The sequence below is a fragment of the Coenobita brevimanus genome, chromosome 25 (assembly GCF_032717465.1).
Source record: "Coenobita brevimanus isolate Jiangsu-jjx chromosome 25, ASM3271746v2, whole genome shotgun sequence".
NCBI classification, from domain to species: Eukaryota; Metazoa; Arthropoda; class Malacostraca; order Decapoda; family Coenobitidae; genus Coenobita; species Coenobita brevimanus.
Window position 1 is genome coordinate 12451446 of NC_136978.1, and position 24831 is coordinate 12476276.

Consider the following 24831-nt stretch of genomic DNA (forward strand, 5'->3'; position numbering starts at 1 on the left):
AAGATGGTTAGGTAAAGAAGCTGAAGAAGCCAAAAAATTAAATAAATGAATGAAGTGAGTGAAGACTGCAAGAGAGAGACATAACAAGCTGTATCCCTTCGTGAGTGAAGCAGTCATCGGTATGACTGGTCTTGGAATATGGTCACTTGGCCCATAGTCAGACACCTACACCTAGGGAGTTGATTTACCCAGAGTGAAGTTGCGTTGCTCATGATTTCAGTTTCATGTTGAAGGATTGTCATTCACTTGTATGTACTACATCAACATCCATCCCAGTATTGCTCCATCAGGAATGTAGGAGCCTGGGTCTAGGTTACTCATTCCAGACATTCAAGGGCGAGGGACCACTTACTCGCCACTTAGTAGCATTATGCGAACAATAAACCCCAACCACCCCATAAAAGTAGACCTCAAGGATTACAGCCAGATGGACTACCTGGCATCTAAAAATTGTATGATGGCAATAGGTCTAATGCACTACATTGGTACATAACACAAAGACCCATTCCTGGCCTCCCTGTGTGCATCAAAGAACTGTCAGGTAAAAGAGAATGTACTCGAGTACAACACGGTATTGTGTGGTCCTTTGACTGAAATTTTTTCTAATGGATGATTTGGTATCCTTTCTTTTGTGTTCTAGTGTGCAGATTTTAGTATTTCTTGGCAGGATTCTGCTTTCTCTTAAAAATCTAGGGAGGAGTTTTACTTCCTCTTAAAAATTTAGGCAGGTGTTTTACTTCATCTCTAATAAGGTTTTGAACTTCCTCATATATGTCTTGGCAGGATTTTTACTTTCTCTCAGAAATCTTGAATTATCAATACTTATCACAGTTCCATGGCTGACACAGTTGCATAGTGACCACAAATGTGCTGGTGATAGGACAAATAGGCCTACATAGCCTACGTAAAGATGGGAGCCGTATAAAGGTAGTGGTGTTGGTTGCAAGGTGTAAGTCAGATTTCTCATAAAAGTTAGATGTGAGGGGACAGAAAAAGGATGGGGTGTGAGGAGAGAAGCAGTGGCATGAACTGGGATGGTGATGGAGCAGGGCTGAGGTACAGTGATGCACCCAGAGAAAATGCTTAGTGTGGCTGGTATGAGTGAGGCCAGTATGGTTAAGGGAAAGTTTTCTTCTGGTAGGACAAGAAGAAAATAAAGTGCATATCACTGTTTTATACTTGATATCTCATGGTGCCAGTAAACATTAAACTTTGGGGTTACCTAAAATGATGATGATGATGGATATAAGTACCAAACTATTGAGTTTGAGATTGGTAAAAAGGTATTTGGTGTTCTGTGCTAAATTCTCCATCTGCTAAAAGACTGAGAAATAGTTTTTATTGATACCAGCCCTTAAACCTAGAAGTACCTGTTAAAACCATTGTACAATACTAACAGTATACAGTAATAAAGAGATACAGTGGGATTACCATTAATATCAGTGTTGTAAGCATTATATGGAGTTGAAAGACAAATGGCTTGTATCTTTATTAGTGGAGGTGATTAATTTGAGCCTCTTCTAAATCCAAGGAAATGCACACAAAATCTTTTAGTGTTGATATCTCAAAATGTCCAGCTGGTGCTAATGCTTATACTTTATACCAGATGGCACCAATGTATTGATGTCAACAAATGTGTGGGCAGGCCATCTTTAAATGAGTGAACAGACTCAAACTGTGGGTGAAATTACTGTATACTCTCTACTTTACAGGTGTTTCAGGTGCAATTTTATGGATTTTGCTGTAATTGTCTGTGGAGTGGAATAAAAAAATTTTAATGGTGACAGAAAAAGAAATGAATGCCTTGACATTACTCTTCATGGTTGTGAACTAAAAAATTGATTTTGTCTATTGCTTGATGATTTGGTGAAGCTAAGGGGAATTATTATTTTTATTTTTATTTTATTTTTTGTCCATAGTTTTGGTTAGAAGGGATAAGATGATGATGTATCATGAGGTTTTACAGTTTTGCTTGTTGAAGAGGAGGAAGATTATGCAGTGCAGTGTTGGTGTTTTGACTTGCATTTGAAAGGAATAGTTAATGGGTATCATAGCTATAACTTGAAAACTGCATGGTTACTTATGTTGTTTTCATTGCTTTAGTATGTGGGGGAGCCAGTTGATGAGGAGGAGTCAGCACCACTGCCACACATCAAAGTGGAGCAGGAGTTGGAATATAAAGACAACTATGACCCCTCCATGCACTCGGCACCGGCAACGTTTGATGGAAACCACTACCTACATGACTCAGACAAGAGGGATGGGGGAAAGGTAGGACTCATATCTGTGTTTTTGTGTTATCAGTTTTAATTTTTTTTTTATATGTTACAAAAATGATTTTATGAAGCTCATTACTATTAGCACATAGTAGATGGTTGGCGACCTTCAACCCTGGGAAGTACTACTTTGAGGATGAAATATTGCTTCAGGCTTAGTAACGAGCCAGTCATCACTCTGGCAGGAAACTGTCATAATACAAACTGAAACACTGCCATTGTTACAGATCTTAGCACACATGAAAGATTTCTCACAACAGTTTCTAGTAACTGTTGGAAAATAGCTGCTTTTCGCACATGGTTTAGCTCCCAGTCCATAGAAAACATGAATGTCATTGCCAAACTGGGTATGGAAATTCCTCAGCAGAAATCATGTCATCATTTACTTTGATTTTGTATCTGCCCCAGGCCTAGGGAAAACAGGCAGGTTCGAATGGCCATGTGAAATGTAATAGGTGTAAGTGAAGAATGCAAGAGGGTGGAAATGGGGAATTTGTTCATGAGTGCTAGGTATGCAGTGATGGTATTGTGTGAAATGAAGATGTAAGGATATGAAATGTGTAAGGTCAGGTATGAATGCTTGGGTGATGTAAAGGAGTTTTGCTGTTGATGATGAATGGCTGAAGGTAATGCTATCCATCCATCCATCATCTAATCCTGTGTTGCCCCATGAGGAGCATAGGAGCCCGGGGCTAGGCAAGTTGGTCCTGACATTTAAGATTTTGAGTGGCATTATGTGAGCAATAAACCCCAACAACCCCTTGGATGTAAACCTATCTATCTATAGCCCGACGCCCTAATCCCGCAAAGGGTGGCCGCAGACAAAACGCCTCCAAGTCACTCTGTCACCCACCATTTGACTCCCCTCCCCCCAACTCACCCCCCCCTCCCTCATATACCTCTCAACTCCATCCCTCCACCTCATCCTCGGTCTACCCCTCCCTCTCCCTCCCTCCACCTCACCTACATACACCCTCTTAGTCAGTCTTTCATTCTCCATTCTCTCCACATGTCCAAACCACCTCAGTGTATTTCTCCTAATCTTTTCAACCACATCCACATCTACCCCACAACGTTCCTTCACTTCTTCATTCGTCAACCTGTCCCTCCACGTCACTCCACATGCTCCTCTCAAGTAACTCATTTCCACTGATCTCACTCTTGACTTGTTCCCCTCTTGCAAGGTCCACGCCTCGCTTCCATACGTCAGGGTAGGGATCACAATACCATCATGCAGTGACTTCTTAACTTCCATACTCACCTCCCTATTTCTCATCACTGCTTTCAGTGTACCAACAACCTTTCTTCCCTGCTGTACCCTTTCACGTACTTCATCCCCCAAAGTTCCATCCTTACTCATCACACTACCCAAGTACTTGAATGCACTCACATTCTCCATATCCTCACCATCCAACCTCACTGCACACTCTGTGACTTCATTCCTCTCAAACACCATAACTTTACTTTTGTTTATATTAACTTTCAGCTTCCTCCTCCTACACACTGTCCCAAATTCATTCACCAAACCTTGCAACTCCCATTCATCTTCACTCAACAATACTGTATCATCAGCAAACAGCAACACCGGAAGCTTCCAAATCTCACCCTCATTCATTAGGGCCACCCCCACATCCACTGCCCTACCTTGCACCTCCTTTACAACCCCATCCATATATATATTAAACAGCCATGGAGACATCACACACCCCTGTTTCAGTCCCACATTGAGATCGAAGAACTCACTCAGCTCACCATCCACTCGCACCGTAGCCCTAGCTCCCTCGTACATACTCTTCACAGCACTCAACAATTTCCCCTCCACTCCATATATTCTTAATACCTTCCACATACCTTGCCTATCTATTCTGTCATAAGCTTTCTCCAAGGCCATGAAGGCAGCATACACTTTCCTTCCCTTCTCTAGATATTTCTCCACTAAACATCTTAGAACAAATATCTGATCTACACACCCTTTTCCCTTCCTAAATCCCCCTTGTTCTTCGCCAACTAGCTCCTCTGTCATATGCCTAACCCTATCAATGAGTATTCTACCATATATTTTACCAGTCACACTAAGAAGGCAAATACCCCTATGGTTACCACATACTTCTCTCTCCCCTTTTCCTTTGTACAGAGGAACAATTATACCTGATTTCCAATCCTCTGGAACCCTTCCCTCTTCCCAAGCTAATCTACACAACTTCCATATCCACTCCACAACAATCTCACCCCCATACCTAAGCATTTCACCACACACTCCATCAATTCCTGGGGCCTTTCCCAGCTTAATCTTCTTCATTGCTTCCACTACTTCCGACCTACTGATCTCTTCCTTCCTCCTCTCATCTCTTCTTCTCCCAGCCATTCCCCAACCACTTATACTCACACTGCTCTCACTCTCTCGTTTTCGTTTTCGTTTCGTTTTCGTTTTTAAAGGCTCCAACATGCTTGCATGTGTCGGCCTTGGTCACCTAATGGCGGCTCTCCATGCTGCACGATCCATTGCAGCCTCCCTGTTCAGTCCCTTAACCCTAAGGTCACACTTAATGACCTCGTCCCATGTCTTTCTCGGTCTACCCCTCATAACCCCACCCCCAATATTAACACTTCTCACCTTCCTCACCCAACTATCATCCCCCATCCTCTCCACATGTCCAAACCACCTCAATCTACCTCTCCTCATCACAACACCAATACACTCCAGTCCCATCCTACCTCTCAACTCTTCCATTGTAAACCCAGCCCCTCCAGGCCTTGGACGCAGGGACGCGCTGCACATCCACCTAATCATTGTCATTTCTGTACGTCTGAGCCGGCGAATGTCTTCCTCCTTCACTGCCCAGGTCTCACTGCCATACAGCATTACACTCCTAACACACGCTGCATACAAAGACCCCTTAGCACGTAGGGAGAGCCCCCTCAATGTCAGGAGAGGCAAGAGCTCCCTGAACTTCATCCAACCACTTCTCACCCTAGCCACAGAGCTAGCTCCAGCCCCACCTCCAGCACACAACATGTCTCCTAAATAACAAAACTCTTCCACACACTCAAGAGATTCACCAGCAAGTTCAATTCTTTCACGTCTGACGATCTCCACCTGCTCACCCCGGCACGCCGTACACATAAAATCAGCATTATCTCGCAGTCTACCTCTGATACCACTACATCTCTTATGCACCCATTTATCACACACACCGCACAAGATGGAATTACTTCCCACGCCCTTGTGGCAAACTGCACATGGCCACTCTCCCTCGTCTTTGACAGTACCACCACCAACCCTAGATATCATACCTTTTGTTTTATCTGCATTTACCCTTAAACCCTTTTGCCCCATACCATCTCTCCACTTCCTAAACCTTTCCTCCGCCTCCCTTTCATTCTCTGCAATCAACATTTAACAAATCCTCAAAGTGCTCCTTCCATCTCCTCAATTTCTCTCTCTTCTCCACCAACAATCTATTATTCCTATCTTTCACTCCCCTACTATTTCCCCTTTCACACTGCCTTACTTTCTTTACCTCCTTCCAAAACAATTTCTTACTCTCCCTCCATTTCACACTCAGATTCCTCCCAAACTCTTCATCCACTTTCTTCTTACTCTCCTTCACCAGTCTCTTAACCTCCCTTCTCCTGCTCACATATACCTCTCTCTTCTCTCTCTCATCTTCTCCCCTATCTCTACTCGCCAACCATGCACCATATGCCTTCTTCTTCTGTTCCACAGGTGTAATCTGATTGGAGAGCCTTGATTACCCACTAAACCACCAGGTGCCATAATTTGGTTATATGGTTACCACCCAGCATAGTAAATGGTTTCCTGGGTTACAGGAAACCATTTGGCTTGTCACTCAGTGTAGAGACCATAAGGCAGCACCACATTGAGTGAGCAGATGATGGGCACCCTCACCTACCACAAAGGTAGAATCGGAATGAAAGCTCAAAAATGTTAGGTCAAGGTGTGTGTGTGTCAAGTTTCAGTTTGTGACAGTGAAAGTTGCTGTGATTGTTGCATGTGCACCCTGCAGTGGTAAGAAGTAAGGTAGAAAAAGACCAAGTCCTGGGACCAGTTGGCCGGTGTGATATATCAGATGCCGACGAGATATAAAATGTTTGTATTGGGAAACATGAACTTGAGAGTTGACACTGGTCCTGTAAATGATGTAATGATTAATTATGGAGTACCAGAGGAGAAGGATATTGGAGAGCAGCTGAAGGACTTGTGTCAGGAAAGATTATGTATTAGGAAGGTGGTAGGTGGGGGCGCTCACCATCCAATCACTCGATGTAGTGCTGCTCTCGGGTCACTGTCCTTTCCTCCCTCCCTCCCTTATTCCCTTCCTTCCTCTTCTGTCTTTCTCTCCTTCATTCTGTCCTCTTCCTTCTGTCTACAGGTGACTCTACACTGAGTGACAAACCCAATGGTTTCCTGTACACCAGCATACCATTTACTACACTGGATGGTAATCATATAATCAGATTATGGCGCCTGGTGGTTTAGTGGGTAATTAACACTCCAACTGGATTGAGCCTGTACAGGTTTATATCCATGGCATGGTTGAGGTTTATTGCTCATGTAATGCCACTCAGGGATGGGTGAGGCTGGTCACTCTTATCTATATCTGGACCAACTTGCCTAGCCCCAGGCTCATGGGGCAACACTGGGTTAGATGATGATGACGATGAATTCATATTGTAAACACAAAGATGCAAAGGAACTAAACTTCATACATCCATATTTCACTCTAACAGCAATACTGATCCACTTTTTCAGACATCTGTCTACCCTTAAACATGCTTCATCTAAATGAAAACACAGTAGCTATTCAGCAGTTTCCATAAATATCTGAGTAACATTATCCAACACGCCGCACAGTAACGTCTTCATTTTATTTTTTATTTCTCTCAAACCACAAACAGTATCTTAAATATTAGGCATTTAATCTATGCCAGTCAGTTCTCTCCCATACAATGTTTCTAGACCAGCGGGCACATACTGTGCTGCCTGATGGGAACAAACTTTTGCTATTGACTGTACATGATGCCTTCCTTAATTATTCTTGTCATATGCCTCCCCCCCCCTCCCCCTGCAGATTCATTAATGCTTTCTACACTGTCAAGCTTTCTTAAACCACCATGTTCATCACTCACCAAACCATTTTGATATCATCTTTACTGCCTCTCTGTTACCTTAGTACATATATCCTGCATCACCCAGGAGTGTTAGTCCACAGTAAATTTTGCAATCAATTCACTCACGCTCACTTTTGTATGAGGTCACAGTTACATCCCTCTTCCACTCCATTGAAACATTTTCATTCATCCAGAGTTTATGATGTATTTCCCTCAAGTACAGTACACAGTTCCTACTAATTTACAACAGCCTGTGGTGTGAACACATTGTTGAACAGATTACCCATACTGTCTTAACATCCATTCCCAATTTCCCATAGTAGCCCTTGTGCAGTGGAGAAGCTTGAAACTAGGCCACCTTATTCCTGAGCTTTTAATTAGGTGACCAGCCTACAACCCAAGTGGTATCATTACATGATCAGAAACCTCTGGCTACATATTGAGGATCTGAACCTTCATGTAACACAGGACTCACCCCAACTGGTGCCCGTAGACCCATACCCCACCTACTCACCCCACCTGGTGCCTGTAGACCCATACCCCACCTACTCACCCCAACTGGTGCCCGTAGACCCATACCCCATCTACTCACCCCAACTGGTGCCTGTAGACCCATATCCCACCTACTCACCCCAACTGGTGCCCGTAGACCCATACTCCACCTACTCACCCCAACTGGTGCCCGTAGACCCATACTCCACCTACTCACCCCAACTGGTGCCTGTAGACCCATACCCCACCAAGTATCTGAACAACAATTAAGTAAATAGTGTACTGAAATATATCCAGAGTGACCATTTAGCCAGAGTTTTCATAATTAATGGTGTGGTACCGTACTTTTTTATGACACAATAGATAGATAGATAGATCATGTATAGTAATATCATTTTTCCAGGTCGAGACTAATGAGGAAGCAGTAATAGCAGATGACCTTGGAGTGAACTTCTCAAACATGCTGCAGTCAACCTTAGCAGGAGCAGATGGTGTTGATTCTCATTCTGGTGTGCCTGCACATGTAAGTTTACCATGTGGTCTTGCACCTTTAGTAGTGGGTAACCTCAACCTGTCCACTACAGTGTAACTATAACAGTCCATATGTGGTCTGTTGCATTACCACCTTTTCCTCAAAGGGAGAGTGATAGCTAGAATTAACCGTTCCCCATGCAGATGAAGTATGAATGAGAAAGGGGTGTCTATAGGGAGAGTGTTGTATTTGAAAGGTGTTATAATGGCAGTTTGATTGTCCAAGTCTGTATTTGTCATTGGTAGAACCAAGAGGGTGTAAACATATACATAAGAATATGAAAGAGTAAACTACCAGCACCCACTTCAAATGTTTACCACGGCATGGGTTTCACACCTTAGATGCAGGGCACATGTAGCTCATGTATTGAAATGTTACCACCATGCCACCATTATGATGGTTCCCCCCCACCACCACCACCACCACCAGATTATTTTATTCAGTTTAGGAGAGACCTCTCGCACAGGAAGGGTTACCGTATAGAATAAGTTAACACCTTCAGTGCTAGAACTACAGTTGTATAATATTTTCCAGTTGTAGCTTAATTGAACTGAAAAACACAGTTCAGGGGTATCAGAGTGGAGAGGGAGGAAAAAAATGGATGACGGGAATGTTGGTGTGTGATGCTTGAAAGTACAGAACAGGTACAGTACACTTCAGATCTGAATTAAAATTGATGGTGAAAGTCCATATTTCTGTATCAGTACAGTTATCCACATCAGTTGTGTTATCTGTCCCAGCTTTCATGTAAGACAGTAATTTGAGACAGTTGAGAGTAACAGTGTAAGTTTTTTTTTTTTTTTTAATGAAAGGGTGAAGGAACCAAAGGTGAGAAGCCTGCAAGATTGTACTCTTTAAGAAAGAAACAGTAACAAGATAACAGAGCCAAATTGCAGATCTGTTCATTTTGATATGCCAGAACTCAAGATCTGTTCATTTTGAGATGCCTGAACACATTGCATGTGAAAGACTGGGTGTCATAGGCAGTAGGAAATAAATGCACAGGAAGACAGTTCCAGAGTTGACTTGTTGCATACATGAAGAAGTGGGAGTAACAGTTAACTCTTCCAGAGTTAACCTGTTGCATACATGAAGGAGTGGGAGTAACAGTTAACTCTTGCATTAGAGAGCTGGACAGAAAAAGGATGACAGTGTTGCTAGAGAGGTGCAACGTGCCCACTGCAATGGTGGAGGGATGCAGGCAGACAGTTCAGAGGAGCAGTTACCGTTGAAGTAACGATAGAAAAGTGATAAAGATACAACAGTGCGGCAAGGAGACAGAGGTTGAAGGGAGCTAGTAAGAGGAGGAGAGTTAACAAAATGAAAAGCCTTTGACTCGACCTTGTTGAGAAAAGCTGTATGTGGGGATCCTCCCTACGCATGAGAATTGTACTGTACACAGGGGCAAATAAAACTTGTGTATAAAGTCCAACCACTGCAAGGGTAAAGAAGGCATGGAGTCGACTTAGCACACCTAATCTCTTGGAAGCAGATTGGACTTGCACAGGTGGACTGTGGGCCAGGATTGATGACATGACTTCAGTGGATGACTGTACAGTACAGTACTTTTTGCCCAAGAGTGTAATCTTGTGTATGATACATATTTGCATCAGATATCTGTAGTTCATTATGATCAGACTTGTCATCTCTTAACTCTCAACCCTTTCATTCTGTGGCCTGACCCACTTAAATTTTTATTTATTTATTTTTTTGCTATTGCTAGAGTTTTGTTTTACCAGCCAGCCATGAGGTATTATTAGTATGATGGTATTAGATAAGTATATGTGAAGCTACAGAACGTGGTGAAATTTGGGGGGCCTTTCTGATGAAGCCAGGATTCCATGGGCGTGAATGATGAGTAAATGGATGCGTGACCCATTGAATTGGGCAAACTTAGGCTGTATGGACGTTGCTACTCCTCACCCTGCCCTAGGGTGGGAAAGGAGGTCTGGATGATCATGATGATGTTAGTAGCAATAACCTGAACACTTAACAGATATTAAGGATGAGGGTAATATTAACTGACTGGACAGTTAGAATACTTAAAACATTATATATACAGCAAAACCTCAATATAACGGACTTCAGTAGACCGGAATTCGCTTTTATTGGAATGGAGGAGATACCAAACTAAATATTTATATAGCGAAAAAGTCTGGTAAAGCCAGAAGCAGTCCGGACTGCCTGACCACTTCAGCTGTGTTCACCATAGTAAGGTAAATAAAAGACATGTTTTTCAGTGTACAGTACGGTAATATTATACGAGGTGCTACCCAAAGTTCCAGTAATTTGAATATTGTAGGAAAATAGGTTTCCTTACCTCCTACTTCTCACTGTCACCTTTGAAGTAGTCCCCTTGGGCATGTGTACAGTGGTCCCAGCGTTTTTCCCACAAGTCCATGCATCCCCCGAAAGGCTTCAGGCGTGATGGTCTTGAGCACCTCCTGCGATTCTGTCTGGATCTCCTCAATCGAGTCAGATCGACACCCTTTTCAATCGTAAATTTCAGCTTGGGAAACATGAAAAAGTCACAGGGGGCAAGACCAGGTGAATAGGGTGGGTGGGGAATGACTGCTGTTTTAGTGGAAGCCAGGAACTGCTAGACAACAACTGATGTGTGAGTGGGGGTGTTGTCATGATGTAGGACCCAGTCCTTGTTCCTCCACTGTTCTGGACATTTGCGGTGGATGTTCTCCCTCAGACGCTGCGAACTTCACAGTAAAACTTTCTGCTGACAGATTGACCGGGTGGGACGAATTCCTTGTGAACACTCCCCTGGATATCAGAGAAAATGATAAACATTGACTTAACATTGCTGTGAACTTGACGTGCTTTTTTTGGCCTTGGTGAATTGAGAGACTTCCATTGCGATGACTGCTGCTTTGTCTCCGGGTCATAATCACAAACCCATGATTCATCACCAGTTTTGACCTTGGAGAGGAAGGTGGCATCATCTCTGACCTGATTCTTGAGGTCCCTACAAACTGCAATGCGATGTGCCTTCTGCTCGTCACTCAGCAGTCTTAGCACAAATTTTGCAGCGATGTGTCTTAAGCCCAACATGTCCGACAAAATGCGTTGCATGTTCCCGTACAACAGTCCAACAATATCACAAACATCTTGGATAGCTCATCTACGATCTGCAAGGATAGTCTGACGAACATTTCCGACGTTTTCTGGTGGTGTTGCCGTTGAGGTCGTTTAGAATAGTCATCGTCTTCAACAGACATTCGTCCTTCCTTGAACCGCTTGTACCAGAAAATTGTTCTGCTTTGGGACATGGCATTGTCACCAGAGGCTTGCTGAAGCAACTGGTGAGTTTCTGCAGCCGTTTTGTTGATCTTGAAGCAGAACTTGATGCAGGATCTTTGTTCCGTGAGGTCTGCCATTGCAAAACCGCAAACCACCTACACACCATGTTACAATAGTAAGCGTAGCGCAACAAAATGTCTGCTTCCAGACATGGCTGGGGCCACACTGATGCACAAGGGGTGCTACTGACTCTTTCTAGCAGCAAAAGGCAAAACTGAAAACAGTTGGCTCCCTGTGTTCAAATTACTGAAACTTTTGGGTAGCACCTCGTATATACAATACCCTCGCGTCCAACAAGCGTTAGTCCAGCACGATTTGGGTCCAGCACGGAGAGCAATTAATTAGTATTATTTAATACGATTTAATTACTGCAACACGACTGTGTTAGCATTACACGCACAGAGCTCCGAGAAGTGGGCGAAATCCACAGAGTTCACTCTAGCACAATCACCCCCGGTCCAACACGGTCATACTGGACATTCCCATGATGATGATAGCCAATGAAAAACTTCCGATCAAGTAGCCTTCCCCGTCCGTTATCGTGACGTGATCGTGATGCCGCCCAATTAAAAACGCTTCTGGTGTCACGTGATGTTTTGTTTACATTTCTCCCGCCACAGAGCCACTCAGTCGCATAATTGCATTGGAAGATGCTTTTTTCTTGCTGCATTTTCTGCCCTTGTTACTGCATTTTACCCTGCTTACGATACCTAGGAAGCCTTCTGAGAACCCCAAGAAGCGTCGGCACCTCCCTCAGGCCACCAAGCTAGAAAGCATCAAGAGGAAGAAGGAAGGGGAGAGGAAAGTTGACATTGCCAAGGCCTACGACATGAATGAAGCCAACGTGATCATAATAAAAAACTTAAGACAAGATCCTGGCAGCCGAAGGCTATCACACAGCACTTCATACGAGGTTTGCCGAGGATACGATGGTAAATTGGAACGGTAACGTGGTAAAATTGCCGACGATACCATGGGCATTTGGAACCCATCTGGATGGATTCCTGCCGAGCATACAACGTTGAAAACAGTGTGACCAAAACCCAGGCGACTCGACAGAGAATGTATCGTACTACAGCATTGAACATTTAGCCTGACACTCAATACATATTAATATTTTAGAATAAATATCAATCGTTTTGAAACCCTTCTCATCGGCGTGCGTACCAGTTTATAAACAAAGTGCTTCTCCTTATTCTCTACTGAGTCAGCGACAGTGATCACTTTCCACAGTCACGAGACGGGGCTCTGGCAACAGTGTGAGAAGCATGCACTTTGCCGAGGATTACAGGGCTAGGACAGGCAGAAGCAGGACCTTCCATGGCTGTGGACGAAGATAGTGATTCTGAGTGTGATTTCGAAGGATTTATGAGGGAGGTTGAGGAGGAGCAACAGCCATTACCCGCTAGTGACGCCAGCAGCCATCCTCCGGGGACCCAGTAGGACTAACTACAGCCTTGGATACCACCTTCCATTCCCAGCAAGCCCACCAACACTATCCTAAAAGGTTAGTTATCATTCATAGCACAGTACCATTTATTATAATTACAATAGTACCAATATATGTATAGGTATGTGGTAGGTATTTAGGGTGACTTTTCCGAGGGTTGCTGACATAATTCATTTTTCCCCATAAGCTCTATTGTTAGTCCAACACGTTTTTGGTCCAACACGTGACCCATGCATGACAATATTACTGTGCTGGATGCGAGGGTACTGTATTATACCATTTGATTATTGTAGTGAATGTATAATACAGTACAGTACTGCAGTGGTAGTGAAAACAGTTTAAAAACTTTTGGCGTGATCTGGACTATTGTCTGATATATCGGAAAAAGTCCAGGTTAGTAGGGGGAAGTCCAGATGTCGCTTTTATTGGAATTTTGCTTTTCTCTGAATGGCTTGGGCCCCAATTAGTACGTTATAGTGAGGTTTTACAGCATATATAAGTTGACTGAACAGTTGGAATGCTTAAAAGTGTGTGTGTGTGTGTCTGTGTGCATGCGTGCTTGTGTGCGCACCGGTATACATTTACTCGTAGTACAAAGAAGGGCTTCTTCACTTGTGAATGCTCATATCTGATCAAATGTAAACAATACAGATCACTGGATGTGGATTTTTGTATTATAAATATATATATATATATATATATATATATATATATATATATATATATATATATATATATATCTATCTATCTATTGCCAGATGCCATAATCCCGTACTGGGTGGCCACAGTCAAATTGCCTCCTCCGCCATTTCACTGCCCTGCTCCCAACTCACACCCCCCTCTCATATACCTCTCCACTCCATCCCTCCATCTCATCCTCGGCCTCCCCCTCCCTCTCCTCCCCTCCACCTCACTCACATACACTCTCTTCGTCAGTCTCTCACCCTCCATCCTCTCCACATGGCCAAACCACCACAGTGTGTTCCTCCTAAAGCTTCCCATCACATCCACATCCACACCACAATGCTCCTTTATATCCTCATTTGTCAGCCTGTCTCTCCATGTGACTCCACAGGCTCCATTAAAACCCGACCCATCCCGTCCACTTTTCCACCACTGACTCCCCCCAATCCCGACCATTTTTGGATAAAAATTTTTGGCTCAAACCTCCGCTTTTGGTGAGAAACAATGGCTCATCACAAAGAAAGTGGTCACCGGGGTCTAGAAGTGGCCTAAACAGGTATACCTTCGTTACACCTGGTACCGTGTGCTATGGAGGTGCTCTGCGGTTCTCACGTTTTCTGTGGTATTGTTAGTCTGGGAAACCATTTACAATAGGTAGATATTTATTTATTACAAACAAAAAAACATGTAGTACAAGAGTAAACTGGTTTTTATACAAAAACAGGAGTGAAATAAGCATTGTTCCATTGGGCGAATCTAGCGAAATCACCCAAATTGTTCACCGATCATTCGCCAACATTGTTGTTTCATCATACATTTCATTCTTTCAACTTACATAATACTTCTTCAATAACATTATACCCTTTTCCACTTTAGAGAACTGTTTTCACATATTTATAGGCCTTACGATAATATTTAGCGTAATGTTAGCGAATATTTATGTAGTGAGTGAACTCACTGTGACTGTTGTTTCAACTCGCATTCTCTTTTTTCAACTTACATAATACTTTTTCAAAAACATTATACCCTTTTCCACTTTAGAGAACTGTTTTCACATATTTACAGGCCTTATGATAATATTTAGCATAATATTAGCGCATAATTACATAGAGGGTGAAGTCGCTATGACTCTTGTTTCAGCTTACACTCTATTTTTCATCTTATATAATACTTCTCCACTTACATTACACGTTTCCACTTTATATAATTGCTGTCACATATTTACGGACCTTACTATTCTACCGAGCGTCATATTATGGCATATTTACAGTGCTCGTCAGAAGTATGGAGCGCCCTGCGTCCCTCCTGAGAAACAAACCTTTCAACATTGAAAAAACATATAAATAATGCATTTTATTTACCTTTAGTGCTTCGTAGGGTAGCCTTTACGTTTCTTCACGGACCTGAGACGTCTTGGAAGTGAAAGGGCGAGGCTCCTGAGGTGCTGGAGCGGTATTTTGTCCCAGGAGTCACGAATGGCGGCTTCCAGCTTAGGCAGAGAGCTCACGTCCTTCCCTTGGAGACTCTTCTTTACGAGGTACCAGAAGTTTTCAATCGGGTTGAGGTCTGGGCTATTTCCTGGCCAGTCTGTCATGAATGATACCTCGCAGTCACGAAGCCAATTGGTGACCGATTTGGCCTTGTGAGCAGGTGCACCGTCCTGCTGAAACACTCGTGCACCTGTTAGCTCGAAGGAGTCTGGTAAATGATCACACAGAAGCTCCAGGTAAACATCCTGATTCACTCTGAGGTTCTTGGGAAGTACAACAAGCTTCCCCAAACCCTTCCCTGAAAAACAACCCCATACTATGAGTGAATCAGGATGTTTAACTGTGCTTTCTACATACCGTGGGTCAAGTGGGTCACTACCTTTGCATGCTCCTCTGTTACAGGTAACACTAAACGTTGCCTCATCAGACCACAACTCTGACAACCATTGCTCCTCACCCCAATTTAGATATTTATTAGCAAAGGCAAGCCTACGAATTCTCTGGCTGCTAGAGAGAAGAGGCTTTTTCACAGGCCTGTGACTTGTGTAACCAAGCTCATGCACCCTACGAGACACTGTTCTCACTGACACCTCACCAAACACTTCTGGGTTGCTCTCCTTAATTTTCCTTGCACTCACACGAGGATTAAACTCCACTGCACGTTTTAAAACATTAACAGACCTTGGGGAAGTTTTCCTAGGCCTACCAGACCTCGGTTTCTTTGTGGGAACTTCACCACTGTTTTCCTCCCGAAACCGCGCACACCAACGACGCACTGTCGATCGTGCCACACCAACCAATTCACTAATTTCCTTTGTCTGGTGGCCTGCCTCCTTTAGAGCAATGATCTGGGATATGATTTCACTCGATAGTTCACGGGTAGGTGCCATAACAAAGTTTTGAAGGCCAAAACACTGCGGGACACTCGGTAAAAAATGGCGCAATTTGAGAGGGACACTCGGCGGAGGTCCTCTCTCTCAGGCAGCCCGTGGGCGACTGAGGCAGGAACCAACCAGCGCGTCAGAAGGCCCCAGGCTACCGTGACGTCATGCTCGGAGCTCAAACTTGTGGCTCAATTCTTACCCCTAAAAATGGGTGATTCTTTTTGGGCCATAAGTATTGCGCGCCCGGCGGACAACGCTGAATACTTCTGACGAGCACTGTACACAGTGAGTGAACTCGTGACTTAACTTGTTTCAACTTACACTATTTTTCAACTTATATAATACAGTACTTTCCCACTAACATTACACCTGTTTCAACTTTATATAATTCTTATCACATACTTACAGGCCTTACCATTATACTGAGCATCATATTCTCGCAAAACATGTGGACGTATATGTATGTCAGCGGGACGCGGCGCGTTAAATAACTCATTTCCACAGCTCTCACTCTTGACTTGTGTCCTTCCAACAACATCTAAGCTTCACTTCCATGCTCACTTCCCTGTTTCTTATCACTGCTTTCAAGGAACCAGCAGTCTTTCTTCCTTGTACTCTCTCAAGCACTTCACCCTCCATGCTTCCATCCTTACTCATCACACTCCCCAAGTACTTAAACACACTCACATTTTCCATTTCCTTACCATCCAGCCTCACTGTACATTCACTGACTTCACCTATCTCAAAGACCATCACTTTACTCTTCCCTACATTCACCTTTAGATTCCGTTTCTTACACACTCTCCCAAACTCGTTCACCAAGCCTTGCAGCTCCCCTTCGTCTTCACTTAACAACATAGTATCATCTGCAAACAACAGTACAGGGAGTTTCCAAACACTACCCTCTCTCAGTAAGGCCACTCCAACATCCGCTGCCCTACCTTGTACAGTTGGCTGCACTCCCGTGTTTCCTGAACTTCACCCAAAGTCAGCGATGTGGCACCACTGTATTTGTTTGGATCTTTGGACACGTACCTTAGCAGTATGAAGTGCTGGGACCTAGCAATAGTGACCTGGCACAGACAGTGAGTAACGGAATTTTCCTCTCAGCGTCTGTGCATTGTCGAACCTATGTGTCAATTAAATAGCGATAAGCATTAGGATATAACTGGACCCTGTATCAGGTGTCTAGTTTGGTGAGGAGGAGGTATGGCTAGAGGTGGAGGGGAGGGGTGGGCTCTCCCACTCTGGGTAGCTTGGCAAAGGGTTTTGGGAGGAAGGTTCACCAGCAACTGTCGTATGACTCTGGTTATATAAGAAACCAACAAATAAACCACCACAAATGTAAGAGTCCCACAACACTACATTGGAATCAACTAAGAATGGAGAATAACCACGTAAACATACCCCTCTGTTTCATTACAAAATTCAGGTGGCGCACAGAAGGTGCCGACCAAAATGAATATACTGCCACAACATAAGTCATATATATGGTATTCCTGGTAGACATAACAGTGAGCAGCATTTTGGTACCATGCTATCACCTATGAAGGTATTCTTTTAGGTATGCACACAGTGTAACTACGATGTAGGCATACTAACGTGCTTATAAAACTACACAAGTTTTTATTTATGAACGTGTCTAACATTCCATATAATAACATCAGGAATAGCTGTTTTTCAGAAGTCATTTTCATTGTTATTGACTAAAATAGTGTAATTGTGGTGACGGGTCAAGCCAAGTGGCCTCATGAATCAGCCTCCGCCTCCCCTGCACCAGCCATATGCCACATCACATGATAAGCCTAACACTTAACATACTGAGGTTTGCTGTGTTTTACGTATCACTATGTCGTGTTCATAGCTGTATTGAGAGCCAAGTAATACACATATTATTTAGCTCACTATGCAAAGGTGAAAGCATGCTGTGTGTGTGTGTGCCTCTAACCATGTGAATGTCTGTTGTCTCGCTTGTTTCCTGAAAAGTATTGAGATCCAACTTACGACTCAGCAAAAAACAGGAAAGTACAACCCACCCCCCTCCATTCCCTCCCCTCCCCCACGAGCCACACTTCCACCTCACCAAACTAGATACTCGATACAGGGTCCAGTTATATCCTAATGCTTATTGCTATTTAACTGACACATAGGTTCGACAATGCAATGAAGCTGAGAGGAAAATTCCGTTTCTCACTCTCTGTGCCAGGTCACTATTGCGTGGTCCCAGTACTTCATACTGCTAAGGTACGTGTCCAAAGATCCAAACAAATACAGTGGTGCCACATCGCTGACTATGGGTGAAATTCAGGGAACGCGGGAGTGCGGCCAACTGTACCTCTTTTATTATCCCATCCATGTACAGACTGAACAACCATGGAGACATGACACATCCCCGTTTCAACCCAACCTTCAGAGAGAAAAATTCACTCAGTTCACCATCCACATGCACTGCAGCCTTAGCACCATCATACATACTCTTCACAGCATTCAACAACTTCCCATCTACTCCATATATTCTTAATACTTTCCACAATCCTTGTGTATCCACCCTGTCATATGCTTTCTCCAAATCCATAAAGGCCGCATACAACTTTTTTCCCTTCTCTAGAAACTTTTCCACTGAAGATCTAAGAATGAATATCTGATCTACACAACCTCTTCCCTTCCTAAAGCCACCCTGTTCTTCTCCAACTAATTCCTCTGTTATTTCCCTAACTCTGTCAATAAGTATCCTACCATACACTTTTCCTATTACACTAAGAAGACAAATGCCCCTATGATTACCACAAACTTCTTTTTCCCCTTTTACTTTGTACAAGGGAATAATTATACCTGACTTCCAATCCTCCGGGACTCTACCTTCCTCCCTGGCCAATCTGCACGTCTTCCATATCCATTCCACTACTATCTCTTCCCCATGCTGCAGCATTTCACCACACACTCCATCAATTCCTTGGGCTTTCCCCAATTTGACTTTCAATCATTGCTTCCACAACTTCTGTCCTACTGATTTTTTCCTGTCTTCTCACCTCCCTCCTTCTCCCAGCCATTCCCCAGCCACTTATACTTGCATTACTTCCATTCTCTATGTTCAGCAATTCATTAAAGTGTTTCCTCCATCTGCTCACTTTTTCTCCATTCTCCACTAGTGATCAACCATTTTTATCTTTCACTTTAAGTGGTTAGAGGGTTTATTTAATGTTATGACTTATAAATACAGTACTGCACAGCAAAACTTCAACATACAAATACGTAAACACAAGGCAACTTTCCGACGCCGATTGATTTTGGCATTGGAATGTTGCCTTGTGTTTATGTATTTGTATGTTGAAGTTTTGCTGTGCAGTACTGTATTTGTAAGACATAACATTAAATAAACCTTCTAACCACTTAAAGTGCTTCATATTGATTACCAATGGCAGATAACAGCAAAAAACCATGTTTAGGGGATCTAGGGAGCAAAATAAGGAGTAGTTAAAACTTACGCGGTTTCGCACCGAACGCGCCACGTTAGGAACGAATCCCATGCGTTGGGGGTGAGCTTGCTGTGTATATATATATATATATATACACAAGTATTTTTCTTATCATCTTTGTAAGTTGACAGGCTCGGTTATTGGCTGGGTACCTGTATCATGCGAGAAAAATTGTCAGCTTTCAGAAACATTAGCTAACGTAACTGTCAGAAGAAAGAGTTAAAATTAGGTCATAATTTTCTTTCATGGCCCAATGAGAAAAATTGTCAGCTTTCACAAACATTAGCTGATGTACCTGCCAGATGAAAAAGTTTAAATTAGATTATAATTTTCATTCATGGCTGAGTTAGAAAATTTGTTGGCTTTCTGAAACATTAGCTAATGTAACTGTCAAAAGAAACAGTTAAAATTAGATTATAATTTTCTTTCATGGCCTGATGAGGCATATATTAATCTAGTGATCAGTTTAGGCTGCTTTGGGTTCATACAAGTCACTTCAGATGAGTATTGCACATAGGCAAGTCAGTAGCAAGTCAAAAGTGGAAGAGTAAAAAATGAGTGGAGTGGACAGAAAGAAGTGAGTGAGATGAGCTAAGACAGTGGTGGGGTGGTGGAGCATGGAAGGACAAGTATGAGTATATACGTCTTGTGAACTACAAGATAGATATTGTATCAGGGGCAGGACAGGCAGTGAAAATGTTTAATTCATATACCGATAGTACCTCTGAGAAATTTGATGAAGGAAATAGAAAAACAGTGATGTGGCTGACTGGTGGGGCAGGGCAGAAGGTTATGTACCATGTGAAGATGTGCATTGTGGGTTGACTAGTATGGATGTGGCTTGCTACTACTGTTGTTGTAGCTCCAGCTTCATTTGAACATGAAGTTGTAGGGTTGCAGGCCAAAGTTGCTCTTCTGCAGCAGTTCACTGTCCTTCTTTTGAGGGATACTGAGAGAGTTGAGGCCACCTGGGTATATCAGTGTTACTTCATGAAGTCATCCTTCTCCAGCACCGTGGAAGTGGTGATATCATAATTCAAATTTTTTCTCCAAATAGAAGATTAAGTACTGTATTACAAAAATAAAGTAAGCACGCATCACTCACATACACTTGTACCATGACTTGGTTATGAATTCGGTAGTATAAATTTATCCTGAAAAAATTTGGAAGAAAGTGAGTTTTACGGTGTACAAGAGGTAAGTCCTGGATATACATCTCCATTAGTTATCAGCTTTGCCTTTTATTCATTTTGCCTTTCACATCCTTTTTCTTGGTCCCATCAGTTGCTAGAATAAAGGTCCATTTGTATGTGGTTTCCCAGTCATTTTGGGACATGTGAATAGTTGAGTCAGTGTTTAACATACGAGTATTTCTATCTCAAGTAGGTCCTGAATGTTACAAACTATTTACAGCACAGAGTTGTTAGTAAACTGGGGGGCGATGGGGGGATTCTTTGGAATACAGTGGAATCTCCTTAATCACGGCTTTATGAGAGTGAGCATGCACTGCGATTTGAGGCTTCCGCAAGTAAGAAACAACTAATCTTACGGGGAAAATTACTTAATGGGTTTGTCATCTCAGAAAAGTTGCCCCCGTACCCCCATATTTACATCAAACTGATCGCCAGCAAACACTAACAACCTGGAAAAGAAATTAGTAAAGCTTATTTAATGGGAATGAACAGTACTGTAAGATTCTTGCACGACTCTGACTGATGGCATTGCTTGAATGGACGGGGCAAGGGGGGAGGAATTCCGAGGCCTGAGGCGGACTACAGCCTCTCATCACAAGTTGAATGTGCTGCCATCTTGGTGCCACTTCCTCCTCATCAACCTCCCTCAGGGACCCATCAAAGTCCAGTGTGAAGGCAACGGAAGCAGTGTCATCGTTGACCTTAGCTGCCTCCATATCGTCGTAAGAGTCTTCAATTCATTCAGCTTATTTTCTTTACCAAATGGGCATGGCCTTTCCATATTTTCTGTTGAAATGGGTCTTTCACAGGTTACTTGTTATTATTCTTGTATTACCACAGCTGCTGGGCATTTTTGTAAACTTACCTCTGAAAGCTATAAATGAGGATATAGAATGCGTGATACACTGACGCATCCAGTCAGAGTGGTGGCTGGTAAACAAAGCGGCCAGTTGGAGAGATCATTGTTAACCTGTTAACTGCTCTATACAGCCTGGGTTGTTCTGAGTGCAACTGCTCAATACAGCCCTGGCTGCGCAGGTGAATTTTGAATATAGTGCCACGGTGACCAAGGTCAACCCATCAGGGCTCTTGCTAACTCCCGATGGTTGTGAGCCATTTGGCTCCTAAGGTTGCAGATTTATGAGCCAAATAAATTTTTAGTAGCCAAACTGACTACGAGCCAAAATACTTTACGAGCAATAAATATATTATTTATTTACACATTGTGATGATTAGAATCATATAATGGGGTTTGTTGCTTGTGTAGTGTCAATTATTAATGGTGGCCACAAGATATATAGCATGTAACAAGAATTTGAAGATATAATTAAATAACAAAACTCCTTTTATTGCTCAATGAAAATAAAAACATCTCCACTTTATCTAGAATAAAATAATGAACTACTGGCTAATACTACAAAGTAATTTGGAGTTCTTATTGAACAGCAAAACTAAAATAAGAAACTACAACAAAAACAAAATAAAACTAAATACTGTAGCAATGAAATATCGCAGCATTTTATACCTAAACTAAGTATCTCAATAAAAAAAAAAAAAAAAAATTGACTAGCGAAAAAAAACTATTGTCTTCTCCATTTAATCTGGAATAAAATAATCACTGCTAATACTGTATGTACAAAAGTGGATGTATTTTCTCCTCGCCAAAAGGCGACTTGCATGTAAAATTTGTTTGCCGAAGGGAAAAAATGCTCACATTTGCGAGCTGTGGCTCGCCAAACAAGAGCCCTGCCCATGCAAGCTTGTTTGAGCCTTCAAAACTGAAACCGAAACAGAAAACGAAACCCATACATTCCAATAGGGAATCAGACACTTCGATGTTCATCCATGGCTTTACCAAGGTAAATATTGAGCTAATATTTCCTTACTACAGTATATACTTTGGCATGTGTTCTGTCAATTCCTAAGACAATATTTGGCCTTTGGGAAATTTCATTTTTACCCCTATGTCTGCGCACCACGGACACCTCCAAAAAAACGCCATGCGCAGTTAACGGGTTAAACACTGCTGATGGCGACCTGCCAGCTTCCTTGTATACCCCAAAATAGGTATGTTTTGTTTTTTTCCACTCACGTCTTATAGTCTTAACGTGTTACAGTCTTAAGAGTTACCTGTGTTGCGTAGTACCAAAATTACTCAGCTTGAGACCGTGAGTTTTTTATTATATAGGTGGAATCACTGCGCCCGTCAGGTCATGAATACATAGCACTTAATTCTTTACGAAATGGGTGCAGCCTTTTCATATATTCTATTGAAATGAATCTTTCATAGGTTACTTGTTATTTTTCCTGGATTACCACAGCTACTGGGCATTGTTATAAACTTGCCTCTGAAAGCTACAAATGAGGATTTAGAATGCGTGATACAACAATGCATCCAGTAGGAGCGGTGGTTGGTAAACAATGTGGCCAGTTGGAGAGATCATCCCCGGTGAGTCCATAATGGCTTTCATCTCACCGCTGTCAATCCTCCTTATTACATATAACTTTTGGGTGTAAGCTGACATTGGCATCTTCTTCTTCTTCTTCCCCTTCCTCGAGGAAGTTGTAGGCTTAGGAAGGTTATGATCAGCCGTAATAACACTGGGAAGGCAGAAGAAGCATGGGGGGGGGGGGAATCCTCTCGTAAACCACACTAGAACCACACGCTAACAATGGAGAGGAGACAGTGCACTGAGCCAGGCGCTGGGGCATCAAGCATGCATGTTCTTCATGCTTGATGTGGGAGGGAAGCGCTGTGGTTGGCTTACATTAAGTGCTATGCTTGAACATGGTTGGCCTAGTAATTGGTATGCTTGACTACGATTAGTTTACACCCAGCTAGATATTGGGGCTTGAGGTAATGGCGGAGCGTATTACATGAGGCATCAGAAAAGCGTCACTTTTGAGGCTGCATTCGCGAATTTCATGTAATTTTCACGAGTTACTGATGTTGCAAACTGTTGCCGTGTTCAGTACCCTCGCGTCCAACACGGTAATATTGTCATGCACGAGTCCCAGAATGGCTGGGAGAAGAAGAGATGAGAGGAGGGAGGAAGAGATCAGTAGGGCGGAAGTAGTGGAAGCGATGAAGAAGATTAAGCTGGGAAAGGCCCCAGGAATTGATGGAGTGTGTGGTGAAATGCTTAGGTATGGGGGTGAGATTGTTGTGGAGTGGATATGGAAGTTGTGTAGATTGGCTTGGGAAGAGGGAAGGGTTCCAGAAGACTGGAAATCAGGTATAATTGTTCCTCTGTACAAAGGAAAAGGGGAGAGAGAAGTATGTGGTAACCATAGGGGTATTTGCCTTCTTAGTGTGACTGGTAAAATATATGGTAGAATACTCATTGATAGGGTTAGGCATATGACAGAGGAGCTAGTTGGAGAAGAACAAGGGGGATTTAGGAAGGGAAAAGGGTGTGTAGATCAGATATTTGTTCTAAGATGTTTAGTGGAGAAGTATCTAGGGAAGGGAAGGAAAGTGTATGCTGCCTTCATGGACTTGGAGAAAGCTTATGACAGAATAGATAGGCAAGGTATGTGGAAGGTATTGAGAATATATGGAGTGGAGGGGAAATTGTTGAGTGCTGTGAAGAGTATGTACGAGGGAGCTAGGGCTACGGTGCGAGTGGATGGTGAGCTGAGTGAGTTCTTTGATCTCAATGTGGGACTGAAACAGGGGTGTGTGATGTCTCCATGGCTGTTTAATATATATATGGATGGGGTTGTAAAGGAGGTGCAGGGTAGGGCAGTGGATGTGGGGGTGGCCCTAATGAATGAGGGTGAGATTTGGAAGCTTCCGGTGTTGCTGTTTGCTGATGATACAGTATTGTTGAGAGAAGATGAATGGGAGTTGCAAGGTTTGGTGAATGAATTTGGGACAGTGTGTAGGAGGAGGAAGCTGAAAGTTAA

At 42.9% G+C, this 24831-nt stretch overlaps 1 protein-coding gene across 1 annotated transcript in view; it reads left to right on the top strand.

The window, feature by feature from the left end:
* LOC145393862 (uncharacterized) overlaps window positions 1–24831 on the top strand; it is a 36190-nt gene that overhangs the window by 5981 nt on the left and 5378 nt on the right. The window contains exons 4-5 of the mRNA XM_080267917.1: window positions 2104–2271; window positions 8305–8424. Coding sequence (XP_080124043.1) covers window positions 2104–2271; window positions 8305–8424 — 288 coding nt within the window. The remainder of the gene's footprint in view (window positions 1–2103; window positions 2272–8304; window positions 8425–24831) is intronic.